This window comes from Vombatus ursinus, unplaced genomic scaffold (genome assembly GCF_900497805.2).
Source record: "Vombatus ursinus unplaced genomic scaffold, bare-nosed wombat genome assembly UNPS02014793.1, whole genome shotgun sequence".
NCBI classification, from domain to species: domain Eukaryota; kingdom Metazoa; phylum Chordata; class Mammalia; order Diprotodontia; family Vombatidae; genus Vombatus; species Vombatus ursinus.
The window spans coordinates 13802857-13826180 of NW_020954571.1; the positions used below are offsets into that span (position 1 = coordinate 13802857).

At 44.1% G+C, this 23324-nt stretch overlaps 1 protein-coding gene across 4 annotated transcripts in view; it reads left to right on the plus strand.

The window, feature by feature from the left end:
- COL27A1 (collagen type XXVII alpha 1 chain) overlaps window positions 1-23324 on the plus strand; it is a 244751-nt gene that overhangs the window by 125770 nt on the left and 95657 nt on the right. For all 4 annotated transcript variants that reach the window (XM_027869712.1, XM_027869713.1, XM_027869714.1 and 1 more), the window contains 9 exons: window positions 1445-1498; window positions 3286-3339; window positions 3478-3531; window positions 5291-5344; window positions 5653-5706; window positions 8784-8828; window positions 9992-10045; window positions 12402-12446; window positions 21665-21718. In XM_027869712.1, the coding sequence (XP_027725513.1) occupies window positions 1445-1498; window positions 3286-3339; window positions 3478-3531; window positions 5291-5344; window positions 5653-5706; window positions 8784-8828; window positions 9992-10045; window positions 12402-12446; window positions 21665-21718 (468 nt within the window). The remainder of the gene's footprint in view (window positions 1-1444; window positions 1499-3285; window positions 3340-3477; window positions 3532-5290; window positions 5345-5652; window positions 5707-8783; window positions 8829-9991; window positions 10046-12401; window positions 12447-21664; window positions 21719-23324) is intronic.

Genomic DNA, 23324 nt, shown 5'->3' on the forward strand with positions numbered 1-23324 from the left:
AATATGACCTCAGACCAATTACCAAATCTCTCTGACCTCAATTTCCTCAACTGTAAAACAGGGAGGAGGGTTTTAGTCCTTGTTGTTGTAGTTGATGTTCAGTTGTTTCGATCATATCCAACGCTTTGTGACCTCGTTTGGGATTTTTTTGGCAAACACACCAGAAGCAGGACTTGAACCCAGCTCTTTCTGGCTTTGAGGCTAGCTCTCTATTTGCTGTGCTTCTCAGAAATAAAGTAATGAGTCTGATTTTCTGGCCAATACTGGAAGCATAACACACTGCTTTGTCTCTGGAATGTCCTCACATACACTTACCCTACTAACCCCTTCCATCTGTTAATTGCCTCCTATTTATCCTGTTTATAGCTTGCTTTGTATATATTTGTTTGTATGTTGTCTCTGCCATTAGATTGGAAACTTCTTGAGGACAGGGACTGTCTTTTGCTTATTTTTTGTATCCTCAAAGCTTACAGTGCCTGGCGCATAATAGGTGCTTAAAAAATTGTTTATTGATTGATAGATCAACATATACACACGTGTACAAATATGCACATTTCCCTTCTTGGCCTGATTACAGTAAATTACAAAGTAAAGAGAGTGATTTTTCTGGCTTATAAAATGTAGCCAAAGGTAGTTTACAAGGGAAATTCATACTTGGTTTTAGCAATGAGAACATTGTCAGAATAAGCGTAGGGCCATACTGTGGGGCCAGTACCCTTTGGATGAAAACAATATAGGTTAGACTAGATGGTTTCTGAAGGTCCCTTCCCATTCTGAAATTCCAAGTCCAAATCTTTTTGTTAAAAAAAAAAAGTCAGTCTCCATACTTGTAGAGTCACATCTCATTAGCAATTACTAGATCATCCCATTCTCTGTTAGCACAGATAACCTCTCTGAGCCCTTGTGAAATTTTATTTTTATTAACTATACACAGGTCCTATTTGTTCTAGGCTTGGGAGGGCAGTGTGGTATAGAAGACTGGATTTGGAACCAGGAGACCTGGGTTTGAATCTTGCTTCTTCTACCTAACGTGTGACATTGGGTAACTCACTTAGCTATTCTGGGCCTGACTTTAATGAGATAGTTGCACTAGATAATGATCTATACTCTAATGATCCATTGTGAGGTATTTCTGTATTAGGAACTCTCCAGTTGAGCACAGCCCCAGCCAGGCCAATGGGCCAAATATAGCTGCAGCAGGACTTTCAAAGTTCATTTACTTTGTCTTTAGTGTGAATCCTAGAATAAGTCTCTTTGGCCCTTGTTTGGCCCAGGCCCTCTGTGACCCCAGGTTGTGGGGCCTGGGAGCCATCCTTCTCTCCTCCATCATGGCCTGCCTGCCAGCCCTCTCCTGACGAAGGCTGGTGGTGGGATGAGGGTTGGGGGGATGGGAGTTTGCCATAGCTGGGGTGTATTGTAACTGTCTTTGCTGATGTGTATTCAGGGCGATCAAGGGCTGCCTGGTGTGCCCGGAGATATCGGATTCCAAGGAGATAAGGTAACTGCATCTAATTTCCGCTCTTCGTCCTCCTGCTCATGCCCAACTCGGCTTCCTTCCCCTCCTAGATAATGTGCCTCAAACCTCTGAGCTGTTTGCCTTTCAGCCTCACAATTCCCCTTGGGCTCTGGAGACCAATGACACTTCCCAGAGTGGAATGCTGAGCTCTGGCGTGGTAACTTCCTGTCTATAAACCACCCCCTTTGGGAGGAAAAGGACAGTGCTGTGAGTTACAAGCAGGGTGTTCCATAGGTAACAGCAGCAACGCTTTGTATCCAAGGGGCACAGAGTCTGGGGATGCCATTTCTACCAGATAAAGTTGTGAACATTCCTGGCATCCCCATCAAGCATTTTAACCCTGGTAATGGATCAAGACAGTAAAGCTCAGTAAAGTGAGATGACGTGTTCAAAGTCAGGGACAGCAGCTACGAGTCTCTCAGCCATTAGATCCCTCTTCCTCCTCCTGAACCTCTACAGATTTCTCCCCAACACTTTCCTTGCTATATACTGAAAAATAGCCCTCTGTGTGTGTGTGCAGTTTACATACTGCCTTAATCATTCTGTTATTTGCTACCCATTTGACCTTGGACAAGTCACCTTTCTGGGCTCAGTTTCCTTATCTGTAAAATGAGGGAATTGATTTAAATGTTCTCTAAAGTCCCTTCCAGTACTAAATCTGCAGTTCTATGAAGATTCAGTTACTCACCATAATTCTGTGAAATAGATAGGGCAGGATTTATCATCCCCATCTTAAAAATGAAGAAACTACATTTCAGAGAAGTAAAATGACCTTCCCAGGTCACATGGCTGGTAAGTGTCAAAGCTAACACTACAACCCTGTTATTTTCATTCCAAGGCCTCTGTGTTTTTTTAGGGTACTGTGTTACCCATATAGGCTTTTCTGACCTTTTGCTGCCAACTGTCCCAACATCTCTGGGAAGCTGATGAAACTCTTTCTTGCTGGATTTAAGCCAGGAGTAAAATGACATCAATTGAGCTTCTTGGGAAAATAAGCTTGAATGATTGCTCCCAGACAGTCTTTGCCAAAGGTGGACTTCTAATCTTGACATCTACCCAACATCCCATGCTATTCCTGCTGTTCTCGGGCTTCTCTAAAGGAAGGTCACCTTGTCCTCTCTCCCTCATTGGCACTCTCATGGTGAGGGCATTTGTGTCACCATCTTGGGCTATCATGTAAGAGAACCAGAGTGACCTGCATCAGGTGCCAGCCTTCTCTCTGAGCTTGACTTATATAGACAGCTAGGGTTCAATAGAGGCATATGCACATTTAGATGTGGGTTATTGCCCTAGTGGACACCCAAGGCAGGCAGATTGCTTGGCCTCTCTAAACCTCAACTCTCCCAGACTGTCAGTTCCATGAGAGAAGAGACTCTTATCTGAATTTTGCATTTCACCCAGCACCAAGGTATGCTGTGGGACATAGCGGGTGTTTAATTAAATTGAATGTATAACCCTTCTGTGCCTCAGTTTCTTCATCCATCAAGTAAGTATACTCATACCCACATCATGGGGTTGTTGTGAGGATCAATCAGTCAGCAAGGATTTAAGAGCTTGCTAAGAGCCAGGCATTGTGTGAAATGTTGAGGATACAAGATTCTTTCCGACGATGTTTGTAAAGCCTTCTGCAACCCCAAAGTGCTATACGAATGTGTTATTACTATTATTTCCTGAATGAGTGCACCTGCTATTGACTCACCAAAGCCAAATGATGTTTTCCTTGAAATTCTCTTCTTTCTCCTAATGTCAGACTGGTCTGTGCTTTGCAGGGGAGCCAGGGAATGTCAGGGTCACCAGGTGCTCGAGGAAAGCCAGGCCCCCCAGTAAGTAAGCCTTCTTCATTTGTTTCCAAATCTCTTGCCCCTTAACATCCCCCACCCTCAGCCTGGGGGACTGTGGCTCCTGGGGAGACTGTGTGTCTGGCACTCACCTCTTCCCCCCCTGTCTTCTCTGCCCCTTAGGGCAAATCTGGTGACAAAGGACCAGTTGGATTTCCTGGGCCTCCAGGCCCTGAGGTATGTGGCTGCTTGGTTTATTTATGCCCTAGAACTCTGATGGTGAGGTATTGTTTTTGCCTTTCTGACTGCTTTCCTCCTTGGGCTCCTGACCTTTGGCAATTGCTGGGGAGTCCCCCAGAGGTCCCCAGAGCATTGTTTGGCAGGTGCACTGTTGGAAGTTGGGGGAGGGAGGGGTTGGTATTTTATATTGGAGAGAACTTGCTAAGAGATCTAGTCTTTCCTTCTTTCCATCAGATCAAGGCTATCCTTACAGCTCATTCACACAGTACTTGGGCTCAGAGATGCCAGTTATATAGAGTTATGTCCTGAGACTTCCAAGTCCCCTCTCTTTCAATGTCTCCTGAGCCCTGTAATCATGTATACAGTTTATCTGGGTAGTTTTTTGATGCAGCTGATACAATTTGACAGCCCTGTCTAACATTATGGTGTTTTTCCTCCCTCTTTTTAATAATGTTATATCAGGATCTTGAGACCTTGGTAGGCTGGGGGTCTGGGGGGACTGTGGAGAGTAAAAGAAGGAAGTTGAGGGAAAAAATGGATCTGGTCTCCTCAGGGCTCTCAGAGCCAGGGATCTTTCAGTAGAGGGAGCCCCAGGCCTGACTGGTCCCAGTCAGATCCCAGCTGAAATCGGGCTGGCCTCAGGAACCCACTGAGCCCAACAGCAGCCTGACCTGCTGTACTTGGCTCTCAGTGAGGCCTCTAGCTGTGCAGGACGAAAGGTCTTTGGCTCTAGTCGGCTTCCTGAATCATTCCAAAGATTCTCATTGCCGTGCCTTGGGGGAACCCTGTGGACAAGGGAATGTTTCCTGTGGCACTGGGATGTCCCTATGTCTTCCAGTCTTACCTTCACGGCTGCAGGAGATACCTGATTAAGAAAGGGGTTTGGAAGGCTACGGAGAGAGGTGTAGCCTTTTGCTGGGTGGTGCAGGTCCAGGGGAAGTGATGTCCTTGCTCCCTGCCCTGCCCTGCCCTGCCCCACTCTGGACTTAGCAAGCATCTCCTACCTGGCCTCATAATCCACCTGGTATCCAAACAGGGCCCACTAGCTGGGACATTTAATCCATCACAATGCTGACTTTGGCCTCGGAACAGGACTATCATTAGAATGCCAGATTCAGCCACTTTTTGATGGTCCTATCTTCTTTCATTGGTCCCCAAGGAGGAGGCTCTGTAAGTACCCGAGAGCTTTTCTCCAAGGCTGGCCGACAAGCCTTACCCTTTCATCAGCGTCCTGGCATTTGGCTGTTGACTGGGGCTCTCCGAAGAACCCAAACAGCGGCTCCTGCATCCCTCTTTGTTTCCATGGGATGGTAGGGCATGTTTTTCAGTTGTCCTTGACCAGTGGGGTGGAGTGGACAGGATTCAGCTTAACTGCAGACAGAAGCTGATGGGCATGTCATCGCTCTTCAGTTTTCCCCTCCCTTTTCCTGTAGAGAGGGGAATACTTTGATTCATCAGTAAGAGCACATGTGTGTGAGCACCAGCCACTGATTAGCAATGTAATGGCCAAATCCTTATTCGAGGAAATCTAGGGCATCTCCAAGTGTCCCACCCCTTCCCCCACCCCTCCCCGGGACACAAAATTCAAAATAGCCTTGAAGAGGGGGATGTGTCCTGGCTGAGGTTAACCCAGAGTTCAATGTTGTTCTGTGCTGTGTTTGAGGACTAGAGTGGGCATTACCTCCCCCTAGATCCTGCTTGTTGTGTCCTATGTCAGTCATGCATGCATGGTCTCTGCCTTTCTTCTTCCATGTAGGGATTCCCAGGGGATATAGGGCCACCAGGCCAGAATGGTCCAGAAGGTGCGAAGGTGAGTTGGTGGCCAATAATAGCTTTGTGCTTAGATGGAAACAGCTGAGGGAGATGGGTATGGAAACTGGGAGGAGGAGGCATGTGGAAATGCGGGGGAAAATGGCTGGAGATTCTTCTGGCTCAATCCTGGGTTTGGGATGTTTGCATTGAGGGCCCTCCAAGAGTTTTCTCCACGGCGGAATTGATGTTGGATGCTGTCCTGTGGTAGCATGTGCTAGAAGGCTAGAGGCATCTTGTCTGTGTCAATGGTCCCTTGGAGTACAGGCTCCGATCTTCTGAGACCCCTTTCTTTTCTCTTCTCTCCAGGGCAAGCCAGGAGCCCGAGGCTTACCAGGACCGAGAGGAGAGCTTGGGCAGGAGGTGAGACAGCCTGGCTCCGTCTGCTGCCCTCCCTGGAGTCACCTCCCTGGCATGTTTCCCTGTCTCTGAACTTGAGCTCTTGGCCGTGCTTGGCTGTGGGCATTTGGAGGTTGGAATCCTTCCCTCACTGTGCCTGGAAGCCACTGGGGAAGAAGCCCAATAGTCTGGGGTTCAGTATTCATATTAGAGACACGTGGATAATGGTGGGTTGGGGATGGGATGTCTCCAAGCAGGGACTTGGGGAATACTGCTGTCTCAGGATATCTTGAGGTCCCCATCCCTGGAGATCTTCAACAAGCTGGATAACTACTTTTCAGGAATGTCATAAAGGACTTCTGAGGTCCATTCTAGGTCTAAGAGTTCATGGATACTATTATTTTCTTCAATCTTTTCCCTCCACCCCTACTAGGGAACCTTCTTACCATTTTTTCTGAGAATCTCTTCTCTTTCTACTCCTAATGTGATTTGGTTTAGTGAGAAAATTATGATAGTAGTGAGAAAGAATAGAGAAGAGAAAGCAAGAGATAGCTTTCAGGCAAATGAAGAAACCATTGGCTTGAGGACTGTTGGGGGATAGTCTGCTATGGTCTATGAATCTTAAGCAGATGTTCCAGAGACTAAAAGGGCTGGAGGATTTGGAAGTGAAAAGGATCTTAGAGATCATCTTGACAGGACATAGCATTGGGCAGTGGAAAAAGCCCTTGATTTGGAATTAGATTTGGGTTCAAGTCTTGGCTGATATTTACTACCTGTGTGACCTTAGGTAAGTCACTTAACTTCTTGAGGCCTCAGTTTCCTTATTTGTAAAATGAAAGAATTGGATTAAATTACTTTTAAAGTCTCTTCTGGCTCTAAATCTAAGATCTTAGGATTGAGTCCAGACTTCTCTGGGAAACTGAGGCCCAGAAGGGAAAAAAAGACTTTTGACTAGTACAGGCAGGATTCAAACTCAAGTCTTCTAACTCAAATCTGATGGTCTTTCCATTTATATTGCTTTGTCTTCTCACTCTCCAGAACCTTTCCTATTCTTGAATGTGGGCCCAGGGTGAGTCCTGATACAGAGCACTGGGTTAAGGAGTCAGGGAGAATCTTGTCTTCCTACAACCACATACAGACATCCTGCTGCTACAGATCCCCTTTCCTTGGCTTGGTTCAGAGCGCCTTACAAGATCTGAAACCACTTGAGCCATTTCTGGGAGAGGCTGCTTTGCTATTTTGTGGTGTGGTTTTCCTGGAAGCTTGTGCATGAGGAGCAGCATGGAATAAGTGACCCAGAGCTGGTGGTACCTCTCTGTATGAGGAGAGGATTAGACATGAATGAGAGCTAAGATATCAGAGGATGACTGAGACTCCCTCATTTTGCATATAAGGTAACTGAAGTCTAGAATGATTAAGATCACAGATTTAGAGCTAGAAGAGATATTAGACGTTACTTGATCCAGTCTTCTAATTTTATATTTGTGGAAACTAGCCTGATAAAATGACTTGCCCAGGGTCATACAGGCAGTGAGTGGCAGAGCCACGATCCAAACCCAGGTCCTTTCAGTCCAAATGGCTCTTTCCACTGCACCGTGCTATGGTTTGCCCAGGAATGTGTAGGGAGTAGGTAGTGGAGCCTGGGTTAAGTTCTCTGACTTCAAATTCATTCCTCTTCCCAAGTATTCATGGGGAAGTTCAGCACATTCCAGAACCTTTTTAAAACCTAAGGAAACCCTCAATGCACTAGTTTTATCATGCAGATTTCTCCTCTGATCTTGGCATTTGATAATAGTACTGATGGCTTAGCTGTTTAAAACATCTGTCTTGTGCACAGGGATCTGGGGTTCATTTTCCAGCGTATCCTTTCTCCTTCTTCAGACCTTGGTGATACTCTCAAATACAGTCCCCCTTCTCAGGGCAGGGATTTTGTCTTGTGTATTTTTGTCTATTCTGCAACTTTTAGCTCAGTGGCCTGTACTTTTTTTGTTTTTGTTGTTCAGTTGTATCCCACTCTTTGTGACCCCATTTGGGGTTTTCTTGGTAAAGATACTGGAGTGGTCTGCCATTTCCTTCTCCAGCTCATTTTATAGCTGAGGAAACTGAGGTCAACAGGGTTAAGTGATTTTCCCAGGGTGACACAGCTAGGAAGTGTCTGAGGGAGGATTTGAACTCAGGAAGATGAGTTTTCCTGACTCCAGGCCTGGCAATCTATCCACTGTGCCATCTAGCTGCCCTGTACTTATTTATGGTTTTATAAATATCAGTTATAATGTCCTTCACATTGAAACTACCTATGTAGTATTATTACCTACTCAGCATTATATGTTTTGTCCTGTTTTCTCCCTTCCCATTGGTAGGATGTGTTGCATTGAGTCATCCACATTCTTTTGACCATAGGCACCATTTGTAGATAACTGGCCAGGATTAGGTGTGTGTTATGTAGCCAGGTAGACCACACAAGCTTCAAAGGTGCGGATATGGCCTGTGGAACTTGAGTCTAACACACTGACTCTGCAAAGGCACTTATCAGAAGCATTCACCTAGATGTTTCTAGTAAGAGTTTGCTCTTCTTTCTAGTCCATTGGAGTCTACGGTTCTCTCTCTAGATTGGGGTTAGTCCTAGGCTCACTAAAAGATAATCCAATCTACAATAGAAATCTACAACATGGAAGCCAGGAGGGGCATCAGATGGTGTGAGTCCTTTCTCCTGAGGCTAAAGGTGTCAAGGTTATGCTCTCCTGAGACAAAATGTTCTAGGTTCATTATTTTTCTAGGGCCGTGGGCTGTCGTAGGGCTATTTTAAAGGGTTACTCTTTATTCCAATTCCAGTTAATTGTCTTCAGGATGAAGCTACACAATAGCTGGTACCCGTTGCCCCTCAATAGTTCAACACATAAATTGATGGATGCCACCCTTCCCTTTAGAGATGCTCCAAGTACTTTGTAGGCCTGTTCTTATTGGGCTTCTCAGTAACCATGGGAAAGGAAAGAGGAAACTGGCCTCAGGAAGTTTGTGTCATTGTGCTGGTGTGAAGCTAATAGAGCACCCTGATTTTGTGTCCTCCATCTCTTTTTCCTCTTCTGTCCCTTGGTCTTTAGGGAGATGAAGGACCAATGGGGCCACCAGGATCCCCTGGGTTAGAGGTAAGTATCCTAGTCACTACACCATGTAGGGTTTTGATAGATCAAAGTTAGGTATGGGGGGAAGGGGAAGGCAAATACCCTAGGAATAAGCTTAGCCAGTGTGTGTAAGAGCACAAGAAAAAGCTAGAAAAACTGTCACTGATGACAGGATGTCAAGTTCACCAACTTTTACCTTGGCCTAGCCAATAATCCCTTGAGATCTTAGGGCTCGAGGAGACCTTGACCAGTCATATGATCTGGCTCCTTGTGTCAGACAAGTAATTGCACAAATCAATTAAAGTTTGAAATAGCCTTTTATTATTTTTTCCAGCTCTCTTTTATTCCTACCTACTACGCATACTGGCTCTGTGACCCTGGGCAAGTCATTGAGTTTCTCTGTATTCCTGACAACTCAATGCCTGTTAGGTGCAGAGGAGGTACCAATCTGCAGAGGGTAGAGGAAGCCTGCGCATCAGGAGTTCTCTGTATCAATTAAATCAGAGATCCAGCCCCTCTCCCTAACGCGTTTTAGTTTTGACAAAGCTTTGTTCAATCTGTTTCCCTTCTCTTCATCTTCCCAACAATCTATTGGGTAGAGATGGCCAATATTATGATCCCCATCCAATAGATAGGGAAACTGAGGCGCAATGGGAGGTGCAATGGCTTGCCCAAGCAATGTTTGACTAAGTCAAATATTCAAACTGGGAGTAAAATCTAGGACCCATCAGCACTCATCCAAGGCCCTTTCTACCATATTACTGTGCCTCTACAAGACCAACAGAAGTCTATTTTGAATATCTTCTCTTCATGACCTGGTAGTCCTCTGTTAACTGCCCATGTTAAGGGTCTGTTCTGGCTAATATGGAATAGGTTTTGCATGACTTCACGTGGATGATGGGTATCATATTGCTTATTTTCTCGGTGGGTAGGAGAGGGGCTAAAGAGAGAGAGAGAATTTGCAAATCAAAATTTGTAAAAATGGATATTAAAAATAATTTTTAAAACATTTTTTAAAGTTCCTGCTATCAATAGATAGATTTTTTTTAAAATGAAGAGTCTGTTCCCTGAACCTTATCACTCTTCATGTGCATGGGCTGTTCTTAGGTACCCCTAGCAACCAGGGGGCTTCATTCATGCCTCTTTCCTTGACTTTGTCCTCCTCCCAACTCACCTTTGTTTTTCAGGGTCAACTTGGCAGGAAAGGATTTCCAGGAAGGCCTGGCCCTGATGGCTCCAAGGTAACGAGGATTTTAAAACGACTGTCCAACCAAGACTAGAGATGCTGGGGATGGGGACTTGGAGAATAGGGGCCTGATGATGGGGATAGGTTGAGCAATGGTGAAATCAAGTATCACAGAGCTACCTGTAAAACCAAGTGCTGGCCCGCTTGCCCATGGATAAATATAAATAATATTAACAAAAGTGATGATTATGATAACTCAGGCTGATATCTTATATTCTTTGGCCATAAAGCTCTTTTACATCCTTGATTTCATTCAATCCTCACAACATCCCTGCAGTGCAGGCAAGATAAAGGTTATTATTCCCATTTTACAGTTGAAGAAACTGAGACCCAGAGATGCCAACAGGTTTTCCTACAGCCAAATAGCTACTAGTAAGTGGCTGAGCCAGGTCTGATTTTTCTCAGTATCCTCAACATTAAGTACCAGGTCTCATGAGTAGTGAGCTATCCTTGTCCTCTACTTTCTGCTCCTTTTCATGTCAGTGGGACTCTGTGATGGTGAGACACTTGTACCCTGAGCTCTGTGACAAAGGATTTGTTGGGGAAGATAGAGGGGTATGTAAATGATGCATTTTGTGTGGAATACCGAGAATGGGTTGTAAGTGCAATTGGCCCAGTCTAGTTTTAAACCTAAGGGATCGGGAAAACTCCTTGCCAGGCACAACCTGTGGTCAGCAGCCCCACAGAAGCCTGGACCCTTCTTCTTTATGCATCCTGGCTCGGTTTCTGTGGCAGAAGGAATGACGAGCCTTTAGCATATTACATGTTGTTTTACAAACCCATGTGGCTTCCCCTCTCTGTTTGCCTCTTTCCATGTCACTGGTCTTGTGGATATGATGGAGGTGGGGGGAGGATAGGGAGGTTGAGGTTTCTTATTTTCACTCCATGTCCTCTGGGCCTTAAAGTAACAGCCACTCCATCTCCAGGCTGCAGGAGCCAGTCAGGCAAGACCAAGAAGGGATGAAAACTTCACACATGACAGATTCATAATGGCTTTAATTAAAGTAATTTATGGGTGTTTGAGAAATCATCAGAATGTCATAGTTGGAAAGGACCTTCAACATCATTTGGTCCAAGACCTTTATTTCACATAGGCAGAAATGGGGATCTAGACAGGGGAATTAAGTTGCCTGGAGTCATATGGTAAGTGTTAAAACCAGACCTAAAATCTGAGTTTCCTAATTCCCAAGCACTGTTCTCTTCACAGGATGCCCATGAAGGTTGAGTCATAGAAGATAGCTGTGGCCTCCCGCTAGTGGTTGATCTTCATATTCCTGAAATAGGTGGTTACTGGAGCTGACCCAAGGGGCATTTCTGATGTCCTTGTGGAATGTTCGTGCCCAGGGCTCTGGAGTCAGTCAGACCATGCTGTGAATTAGCATGTCTTATGCGTGGGGATATATGCATGAGACATAGTCATCGTGGTCATAGGTCAAGTAGAAGGGGGCACTGAGACCCATTACAATGTGGGAACTGGTAGGATGGAAAGGATATTGACTTTAGAGTCAGAAGACCTAGAACTGAGACCTGTGTCATCTTGGGCAAGCTTATTAACCATTCTGGATCTCAGTTTCTTCATCTATAAAATGAAGGGTTTGGGCTAGATCACCGCTAAGGTCCAACTCAGCTCTAAATTTAAAATCCAGTCATCTATGACTTAGAGGCTATCCCTTAATTCTTGCCTTCCTTCAATGAGCCCAGAGGCTTCTTGGAAATGGCAATCAGCTGCTGGGAAGGGAATGAGCATTTGTGTAACACCTACTGTGTGCCAGGCATTCTGCTAAGAGGTTTACAGATATTATCTCACTTAATCCTCACAACAACCCTGTTAGGTGGGTGCTATTATTATCCCCAATTAGAAAACTGAGGGAAACAGGGGTTAAATAACTTGCCCAGCATCATGCAACTAGTAAGTGTCTAAGGCCAGATTTGAACTCGGATCTTCCTGACTCCAGGCCCAGCACTCTATCCACTGAACCACTTTACTAGCTCTAGACACAATCAACTCTTAGTTTCCTTGTCTCTGGCCTATTCTGTTCCTTGCTCTTCTGTAAATTTTCTTCTACAGTCTAACACTACTTTCTGTTATGACCTGTGGTCAAGCTAACTGTCTAAAATGGCAGAGTATTGGGAGGCAGAACCATTTATAGCATCGAGCCCCTTGGATGAGACAGCTTATTCCACAGCTCTGGAGTGATTGGCTGAAAACTTCTCCTGAGCCCTGCATCTGAGTTTTCCTTGGATAAATCAGAAATGGACATGAGCTTGGGGACCACAGTCTAGTTATTGACACCAATGGTTGGCCTTCTCTCTCCAATCCCCTGGTGACTTTCCTCCTGGTCTCATTGCAGGGTGAGCCAGGAAATTCAGGTCGGCCTGGAAGAATGGGTGAGCAGGTATGTCATTGACTTTCTTTCTAATTTCACTCCCTTAAACTGATGCAAGGGTGGGGAACCTGCGGCCTTCTAGATCCTTAAGTGTGGCCTTTTGACTGAATCCAAATTTTATAAAACAAATCCATCCCTGAACTAGTGCATCAGCCAGCCTTGAGCTAGATCTCAGGGACTCAGGACTTGATTATCCATTCAACATACAGATTCCCCAGTCCTTTCCCTTCTCTTCTTCCTCTTTTGTTACATTTTTGGCCTTTCCACTGCTGGTTTTAGTTTCCCTTTAGGAATAGACCCCTAAATTAGGATGCTGAAGCTATTGTTGGTGAAAATAATAATACCTTACATGAGTATAGAACTTTTACAGCTAACAGAGCACATCATCTACATCCCCCACCTTATGCTATAATAGCTCAATAAAATAGATATTATTCCTAATTTACAGATAAGGAAACTGAGGCCCATACAAGTGAAGTAATTTGTCCACTGTTACAATGCTAATAAATAGAAAAGCTGGGACTAACCTTTATCTCCTGATTCTAGTTGGTGGTGAATAATAGTGGCCAGGAATAGGAATTAGACCTGTGATTTCATTGGTGTACAGAACTCCCAGTTGAGGAAATGCCCTCTGCCAATGCAAGTTGGCACCTTCTCTATAACCTATAGCCTTAGAAACCTGTCCAGAGGCACAGAGAGTTTAAGTGACTTTCCCAGGGTCCTACAGCCAGGATGTATCTAACTTAGAACTTGAATCCAAGGTCTTCCTGGTTTCGAGGCCAGATCTCTATCAACTATGCTACATTGCCTTAAAAAATATCCTGTATTTATATAATGTCAGTCAGTAAGGATTTATTAAGTACCTGCTATGTGCCAGGCACTAAGTGCTGGTGCTTTCACGTACACTCTCTTATGTGATTCTCACAACAACCCCATAAGCAATTAGGTCATTATCAGCATTTTTATAGATAAAGGTTGGAAGGGGCCTGAGATGAGGGAAGGCTTTGGGAAGGAAGAGGCTACTGAGCTGAGCCTTGAAGAAAGACAAGGATTAAGAATGACAGAGATGAGAAGAGAGAGCATTTCAGGCCTGCGAGATGGCTTGTGTGTACGTGTGGAGACAAGGGATGACAGATCAAGTTTGGAAAATACCTAGCGGTCCAGTCTGGTCACCTGGTAGCTATGACTTTGTTGGAGGCTCTAGCAAAGGCCTAGGTAGAAGAGGAAGTAATCACTGGCTATGAGGAGGATCTGTGATGATTCATTTATCCAGACTATGTTTGCCTCCATGCCAGGGATGTCAGAGACCTAGTTGTGGCTGGATGCAGATTGTGTTATCTCACTCACTCCCACCTAGGCCCACTGACCCCTGAAAAGTAAAATCTCTCTAAGGTAAAGGGATTGAAGCCCTCACAATATTTAGGCAAGACTTTAACTTTGGATGAAGCCAGGATAGAGAAAAACTGTGTTTGTTTCCCGACTCTCACCTATTTTCCATGTTCCTTGACCCAAAACCTTCTGGAGAAGCCCTGTAAGGCATCATTCTCAGGCCTGCGGTACAGAAAAGGAGTCTCTGGAAGCTGACATCCAGGAGCCCTGGAAAAATTGTCCATGAATGGAAAAGCCTGGACACAGAAGGGAGGAGGGAGGCCTACAATGTAGCACGTAACCATTTTGCCTCAATTTAGGGTTGGGTTGGAGGATTGGGAGTAGGGAAAAAGAACAGTTGAAAATTTTGAAATAATTCCAATGTTCTTTAAGCATGTTCTGGAGGAAAACTGGGAATTTAGAAGGTCTACAGGTACCTTGTTTTTTTTTCCCTATTAGAATAACTGTTTTTTGAGTGAGGTAATTGGGGTTAAATGACTTGCCCAGAGTCACACAGCTAGGAAGTATTATATGTCTGAGGCCAGATTTGAACTCAGGTCTTCCTGACTCCTGGGCTGGTGCTCTATCCACTGCACCACCTAGCTGACCCCTAGAATAAATTTTAAAAAGAAATCCGTGAATTTATTTTATTGTCACAGTAGTAATAGGCATGCAGGAAACAAATATATAACAATAACAATAACTGTGATGTACATAGCACTTCAAGGTTTGCGAAGTGCTTTATATATATATATATATATATATATATATATATATATATATTATCTTATTTGATCCTCACAACATCCCTGTAAAATAGGTGCTGTTATCACCATTTTATAGAGGAGGAAACTGAGGGTAAAAGAGGTCATGACTTCCCCAGGGTCATACAGCAGTAAGTGCCTGAGAGTGGATTTGAACTCAAATTTTCCTGTCTCCAAGTCTAACCCTCTGTCCCCTACATCACCTATTTGCCTAGTATTGTTGTTCAGTGATGTCCAACTCTTCTTGACCCTATGGACGACAGCACGCCAGCACCCTCTATTCTCCACTAGCTCTCAAAGTCTGGCTAAGTTCTTATTCATTGTTTCCTTGATGCCATCTATCTACCTTATCCTCTGCTATCCCCTTTTCCTTTTGCCTTCAGTATTTCCCACCATCAGGGTCTTTTCCAGTGAGTCATGTCTTCTCGTTATGTGGCCAAAGTATTTAAGCTTCAGCTTCAGTATTTGACCTTCTGGTGAATAGCCTGAATTAATTTCCTTAAGTGTTGATTGATCTGATCTCCTTGCTATTCAAGGGACTCTCAAAAGTCTTCTCCAGCACCACAGTTTGAAAGCATCGATTCTGTGGCACTCAGCTTTCCTCCTAGTCCAACTCTCACAGCCATACATTGCTACTGGAAAGACCATAGCTCTGACTATATGGACCTTTGTAAGAAAGATGATGTCTCTGCTTTTTAGTGTGCTGTCCAGATTTGCCACAGTTTTCTTTCCAAGGAGCAAGCCCAAGCAACTTTTAATTTCATGATTACAGTCGTCATCTGCAGTGATCTTTGAGCCCAAGAATATAAATCTGACACTAGTTCCATTTCTTCTCCCTTTATTTGCTAGGAAGTGATGGGACCAGTTGCCAAGATCTTCATTTTTTTAATGCTAAGCTTCAAGCCAACTTTTATACTCTCCTCTTTCACCCTCATCAAGAGGCTTCTTAATTCCTCTTCACATTCTGCCATCAGAATTTGCCTAGTAAATATTTGGTTAACTAAAGAACAAACATCTTGACACTAAAGGTGCCCTTAATTCTTCCTACTAGTAGGTAGAGGAAATTTGGACAGGACTCAGGGTCCAATTGGATGGAAAATCCACGGCAGCCTGAGATGGAGATGACGGTTTCTCTGAGTAGACTTTAACCACAGCTTGGGTTGAACCAAGGAATGGCCATGACTAGGAGAGCACCAGGATCACACAACCAGTATTTGCCTGACTTAGAACTTGAACCCAGGTCTTCCTGGTTTGGAAGCCAACTCTCTATCAACCATGCCACACTGCCTTGAAAACTATCTTATATTTATATAATTTCAGTCAACGAGGATTTATTAAGTACCTACTATGTGCCAGACACTGTGTTAAGCTGTGGTGCTTTCACATACATTATCTCATTTGAAATATCTCATTATCTCAATGTTTTCTCTGATGGAAGATGTCACCTCATATCTTTATGAGGAGTTTGCTTAAGGGTTTCTCCTAGTTCAGAACAAAGCTCAGACAATTGAGGGAGAATTCATCAAACAGAAGGAGGAAAGTAGTCTTACTCTATGTAGCCTCAGCAGGACCAGTGTGTGGAAGTTTCACAGAAGCAGATGATGATCAAATGATCAAATCCTTCTAATGATCAAAGCTGTCCAATCATAGCCTGGGGCTGCCTTAGGGAAGTTATGAGCTCCTTAGCAGGGATATACATACATACAATCAACTATAGGACTTTGCCTCCAGTCATCACTAGGTGATTCACATAGATGTGACTGGAGCTGGCCACAATGCACCCTCCCATGGATCCTTTCCACACACCCACCTCCAGCCCCAGGTCTCCTTTCCCTCTTCCAAGACTGCCCTTGATGTCCATTTAGCTAGATTTGACCTGGATGTAGTAAGACAGTGGGAGACAATCTGATTTGGTCTGGCTGTGAATGGTCATATCTCATGGAATATCCCATGGAGATACCTAATTTCATCATTTCCCACAGTCTTTTTTGGGGGAGGCATGATGGCAGAGAAGGTCAAGACCCCCAAAATGAGGCAGTCATGCAAACACAAGTTATGGACAAACCTATTTCCTTCCCTTCTCCCCCATCCATCTCGCCTGCAGCAAAGGAACATAGAGTTATAGCCAAACTCCTTTCCAACGGGTCAGGGGGAATAGATACTTGAGTCATAGGTGGCCTTGGAATGGTTTCCTTAGCCGCCCCCCTCCCGATCAGCCCAACCTCAACCCCTTCCTCTTCTCCCATTCACCCTGTCCACACTGTGTTTGCTCAGAGCGAGTGTTTGAATATATAAATATTTCACATTCTTCGACTGGAACAATGATGCTATTAATCAGAGCCAACCTGCGCTGAGTTGCTGGGCCCACTGGTCCCATGTGATTTTTCTACAGTCTGCCCCCTCTCCTACTGTCAGCCCCTCAGTGTTTCAGGGCTATGGATGATGTTCCATAGAACTAACAAATAGGCTATCTGACTTTCCCAGGGGAACGGGGAGCAACTGGCTTCCTCATGTTTACCCTGGAGCTTCTTGAAGGCAGGAACTATGTTTTGCCTCTTTTTGTATCTCCAGTGCTTAGCACAGTGCCTGGCACATAGTAGGCACTTAATGAATGCTTTTTGATTGATTGATACTAGAGGACCCTTAAAGTGGGTGCAGGAGTGCAAATGAGAGGACGGTTCTTCATTGCCCTGCCCTTCCTTCCCCTCCCCCATCATCTGTTGTTATCCCATATGATCATAAACATAGAGCTCAAAGGGACCTTAAAGATCATTCAGATCAAAGGTGCTTAACCTTTTCTGGTGTCTTAGACTTCTTGACAATATGGTGAAGCCTATGAAGCCCTTCACAAAATAATACTTTTAAATGAATAAAATGAAATAAAACTATAAAGGAAACCAATTATACTGAAATACAGTTACCAAAATATATATACATATATTTTTAAAGTTCACAGATTCCAGGTTAATAACCCATGAGATCTATCTCCCTATTTTACAAATGAGAAAGTTGAGGTCCTATTGCTTCTAGGATCAAAAACAAATTCCTGTGTTTGCCATTTAAAGCTCTTCACTATGGTCCCCTTCCTGTTTTTCTAGTCTTCTTACACATTACTGCCCACTTTCTATTTCCAAGCCTTGGTTTTCTCATCTGTAAAAATGGGAATAATGCTTGTAACACTTGCTTGGCAGGATTAATGAGACTGTACATAAGGAACTTTACAAACCTTAAAGATCCCCATTAATGTAAACTAGTAATTTGTTTTTGGACTGAACCTGTGATCTAAACAGTGGAGGGACCTCCAGGTGTGGAACTTTCTCTACCAAATGCAGATCTGGCACCTTCTTTTCAACTTACAGTGTTAGAGAATTATTTATTATTAATTATTATCCATTAATGGCAAAGGGGTCAGGACCTAGAGTGGAATTGCTCCTGTTCCTGCTTGTGCCCTAAGCAGGAGAAGCTAACAGGGTCATTGAAACCAGGTTCTTAGAAAGAACGTGAAGAATACACAATAGTGGTGGTCTCGGCTGGGAGATTTCTGCCCCAGCCCTTCTAGTCCTTCCAGGTGTTTTCTGGGTTGGTGTATTTAGCAACATGCGTGCCACTGGGCTGGCCCCAGGAGGCCCTGACTGTATGAATGCTATTCATTAGGATTCTGTTTGAATTCTTGTTAGAGGTTTATGACCTGTCTGGGATCCAATACCCAGTAACCCATAAATATAAAGTAGCTATGAAATTCTGCTTTTCCTCAGCCAACCTGGCAGGGAGTGGCCCCTTAGCACAGAGCTTCCTTGATGCGCTTCCATCTGCATTCTTGGGATGGGGCCCCATGCAGAGTGACCATCTGCCCCCTTTTGAAGGGAGGGTCCTTTTTTTGGTTAACCCTTTTGCTGTAGGGTCCCAAGGAGTCATTAGCAGAGGTGGGTGGAAGGGGACAGTCAGAAAACTCATTTCCAAAAATATATGATTGGGAATAAGGATAGAAAGCAACCATCCCTACCTTAGGAGAAGTCCCATGAGTGCAGAGCAGAAGCCTCTGGGCTATTGAGATCTTTCAGGATCAGGGGAGATTTTTTTTTCCCAGAGCAGGCAAGGAAAAATGTTCTTTGAGGAGCAACATGTTCCCTTTTTCCATATTATAAATGTCTCACACTACAGGACCATGTGCCTTGTTCTCACAAGCATCCCCATCATGTGCTTTAGAGCACCCCCAGAAATCAGACTTTTAAAAGAAAGGCCATTGTGTTGATTGGAACTCTTAAGTCTTTTAAACAAATGTTTGTTTTTATAATTTTGTTGTAGAAATTATTCGTCAGGTTCTGCCCACTTTACTCTGCATCAGTTCGTAACAAGTCTTTCCAGGTTTGCCTAAAACTGTCTCTTTCCTTCCTATCTTAGAGCACTCCATTATATTCTTATGCCATAATTTGTTCAGCCATTCCCTACTTGATGGGATACCATCTTACTTAGTAGTTCTCTGCTACTACAAAAAGCTGCTGTGAATATTTTTGTGTGTGTGCATATGGGTCCTTTCTCTCCTTCTTTGATCTCCTTGGAGGTATAAGTTTAGTAATAATATAGATAGGCCAGAGGGAACATCATAAATTTGCAGAATGTTTGAGTGCGAAGACACTTCAGAAGGCATCTAGTCCAGTCACTTCATTCTTCCGAGGAGGAAACTTGATAGAACAAATAATTTGTAACAAAGTCAGACCACTAGTAAGTGATAGAGCTGACATGAATGTCCAGGGTTTCCTAGCTCAAGATCACTAAGTTAGTAAGTGTCTGAGATAGGATTTGAACTGAGGTCTTCCTCATTGCAAGTCTGCCATAGCCACTACACCAGGCAGCTTCTCTATGTTCTCTTATTGTATTATTTGTAGTATGATGGTGTCTCTTCTTTTGTTTCTGGCATAAATGAATAGTGCGCTGATTGTTGTTATTGTTGAGTCTTGTCCAACTCTTTGTGACCTCATTTGGGTTTTCTTGACAGAGATATTGGAGTGGTCTGCCATTTCCCTCTTCAGCTCATTTTATAGATGAGGAAACTGAGGCAGGATGGGGCTGAATGGCTTGCCCAGGGTTACACAGGTAGTAAGTGTCTCAGGCTGGATTTGAACTCAGGTCTTCCTGACTGCAGACCTAGTGCTCTACCTGCTATGCCACCTAGCTGCCCCATGTGCCAATACCACCAACATCAAGGTCTTTGTGTTGGTTCCTCCACAGCAGCACTGTTCTTCTATTTCTTGGCATTGAGGGGGGTCGATTGGCTTGCTTGAAAGTGGCAGTAGGTAGAAGAGGATGTCTGAATTGTTTTGGGCTTTCTAAAGTGGGGTAGAGTTTTAGAAAGCCTTTGTTCCAGATAGAAGGAAATAAATGTGACCTGGCCTGGGGCACACTAACATTGAAGATGGGATTGCTAATTCATCCTCGTGCTGTTACATCAAGTGCCATCTGATTCAGTGGATAAACCAGGGCCAGTACTCCATTTGCATATAGTGGGCATTTGATAAATGTGTGTTGAATTAAATTAAATTAATTTAATGTGAAACAGTTTGCACTTCTAGGAGAGAAAAGCTAGAGAAATACAAATTCTTTTCAGAACTTTGTGTCTCCCTCCCCCACCCCCACACATACCCAGTGCCTAGAGCAAAGTGCTCTGTACTTTACAAATATCCATTGAATGTCAAATGTTCTTTCTGTATTTGGCAGCAATTTTATGCCCTCTTAAAATCTCCCTTTGGATCATGAACATTAAACCCAAGAGTTAATCGAATGATTGGTTATTTAATGTTCATCTAATTAATCTGTTGAAAACCGTACAATAGTACAACGTATCAGGGCAGATGACTTCTTTTTCCAAATGCGCACAAATCAGTATCACTCACCTCTTGCCAAAACTTGGTAGATTAAGAAGCAGCTCTTGGTATGTTTTTAAACCCATTCTGCAAAAGAAGTCATCAGCTGAAAATTGAATCGCCTCCCCCGCCCCATTCTCTCTACCCCTAAAGCCCTTTTTGCAAAATTCCATCAAACCTCATCTTGCATTCTCCTTCAAAAGAGAAAGCAGGGTCAGCTAGAAAGGGAATCAGATACCCTAGCTTCTAGTGCTGGCTGTCTGTATGACTTTTTTCAAGTCCCTTACACTCTCTGGGTCACAGGCTTTCTGTCCCAATCCTTCCCCCCCCCCTAAAATGGGGATAAATTTTGAATCCCTGCCCATAAGGAAGATGAACCAATACCTCCCCGCCAAAGCTGCCAGGGAGGCATTCTTAGAACACAGAGTAATTTTACCATGGCAGTTAAAATTTAAAAGAACACCAACAATTATTATGTGTTCCCTTTCAATAATGAGAAGAAGAAAGGTTTGCAAAGATAGTAAAAGTCCTCAGATTTCCAGATTTTGATCAGCTTCCTTGGCTTGGGCTGTGTACATTCATGTCTTCATCCAGACCAGAGTTCTTGGTTTCTTACTTAGTAGCAACAAGGAGACACAGAAGATGGGAGCAAAGTCCTAATGGGACAACTCCTCAGGCTATCTTTTCCCCTTCTTCTCTGAATTGTATTAGAACAGTGGTATCAAACTCAAATAGAAAAGGAGGCCAACAAACCCTACGTAAGGATCCCTTAGAAAACCACAGATTAATATTATCTATGTTCTATTGTATTTTTATTTATTTTGTGAAATATTTTCCAATTATATTTTCCTCTGGTCTGGGCAGTACTCAGTGGTGTTGGCCCCCTCAGGTTGCTGTGTTTGACATCTCTGTGTTAGAGGACTCCGCTGTGCTGGCCACCCTCCCGGACCCATCCTTGGGGTAGGCAGAGGGTGTGCCACTCACAGAAACCCTGACACTCCATCCCCCAGTTGGCTCAAAAAGCTGAACCAGCAGGGGCACGGGAGGCTAGAGTGGGACAAGCCCTCCTGTCTCCAGCAGTCCTGCTGCCCGCCAATAATTACTGTTCAGTAAACTAGAGACACTTGGAGAATTCACCTCAGGGGAAAGAAAAAAACCCAGCACCACTTTTAACAGTCCAACACATCCCCAAATTCACTTTCTTTCTTGCTTTAAAAAAAAATGTTTCTTATAGGGCCTGATGGGATTTATCGGTCTGGTTGGAGAGCCAGGAATCGTCGGAGAGAAGGTAGGTTGTATTTTAAAAAATAAATAAAGGAGCCCAGCACATTTAGGGGTGGGGGAAGGTGATGGAAGCTGCTGTTTTAGGAATTTAAAACCCTGTCTCAGTTTACTCTTAGCTCTGTTGTTCCTCATCCAAAGACCTGAACAAGCTCTGTTGGCAGAAGTTGCAACTTGGCATTTGGGGGCTAGGGAGCAAGCTGTCAAAGGACCATTGTCTGGTGTTCTCCATGGCTGCCTTGTATTCCTTTCCTGTCTTCCATTCCTTTTGGTGCTTAACTTTGACTCCCTTCAGGACCACCTGGCTTCCCCTCCACACATCCGGGCTCTGCTCACTTTGTCTTACCTGCCCATGCTGCTTGCTCAAGGCCATCCAGAACCCTGAGGGCTGGTTAATAGGACCAGAGTGGTACAGCCACATGGGCCTCAGTCTGGACTCCTTTGATGAGTCCATCCATTTACCTGCATGGTGCATTAGGTGATGGATTTGGAGTGTGATCCGTATGTCTTGAGTGGATTTGCTTTCTATCTGAAAACACTTTATTGAGTACAAAGCTAGAAGAGATGCCCATTTCCATTTCCTGATTCCTCGAGGAGAGAGGATTTATTTCACTTTGGCCCACCAGTAATCTATTTGGGAATGTGGTACGTTAATAATAATAATAATAAATAATGATAATAGCTAACATTTATATAGCACTAACTACTAAGCTCTTTACAATTATTATGCCATCTGAGCCGCTCAATAGCCTTGGGAGTTAGGTGCTATTATTACTCCTTTTAACAGATGAAGAAACTAAGGCAAACAGAGGTTAAGTGACATTACAGATTATCGCTCCCACCTCCCTATCAAACACAGTTAAGGACTATTGCCAGTGTAAACACAGCCTGGCTCTCCAGGGGTCACAGCAGCCAGGATAGTATCTGCTAGGCACAGATCTCGGTTCTTGAATAGCTCTGTGTTCTCTATGGATTCCAGAAGCTTCTCCACAGGGCAGGGCCACTTCCAGAGAGGTGTCCCTAATGTCAGAGATGGCCATCCAGACAGAGGCTTAGCTATTCCCAGGGTCAGAATCCTGGGCCCAGAGTGAATGCTGAGACTGTAATGGGCTTAATTGAAAACAAGGTCAGTCTGTGATGTCCCTAATGGGCAGAGTCCACCTCTTACACACTAGCATACCACCCTGCACAAAGCTCAGTTAAAAATAACTTTTTGGTGTAACCGCCTTTTGTGAGCAGCTGATCAATCAATCAGCTCCTCAGAATCCAGTTCTTGCTCAGGCATCTAGGGAGTTGGGGCAAGAGTGGAGTGTGTTAGGGGAGGAGTAAAGAGATAGGAAGGGTTGGAAGGGAAGGAAATGCCTTCTGTTGACACATCTGCCTCTGTAGATCCAACCCAGCCCAAGCCAAACTTAAACCAGAACCAAATGGTATCAAATGGCAATCAGAAGGAACAATATAATTAGCAGTTCCTTAATCAAAACCATCTCTGCAAAAGGAAAATCCCCACTTGTGTGTGTGAGGTGGCTTCAGAGGGTCACCTGGAGATTCTGGCGCTGTCTAGGTTTGCATGTCATTCAGCAAACATTTTGGAGCCTCTGAAGGACAGTGCT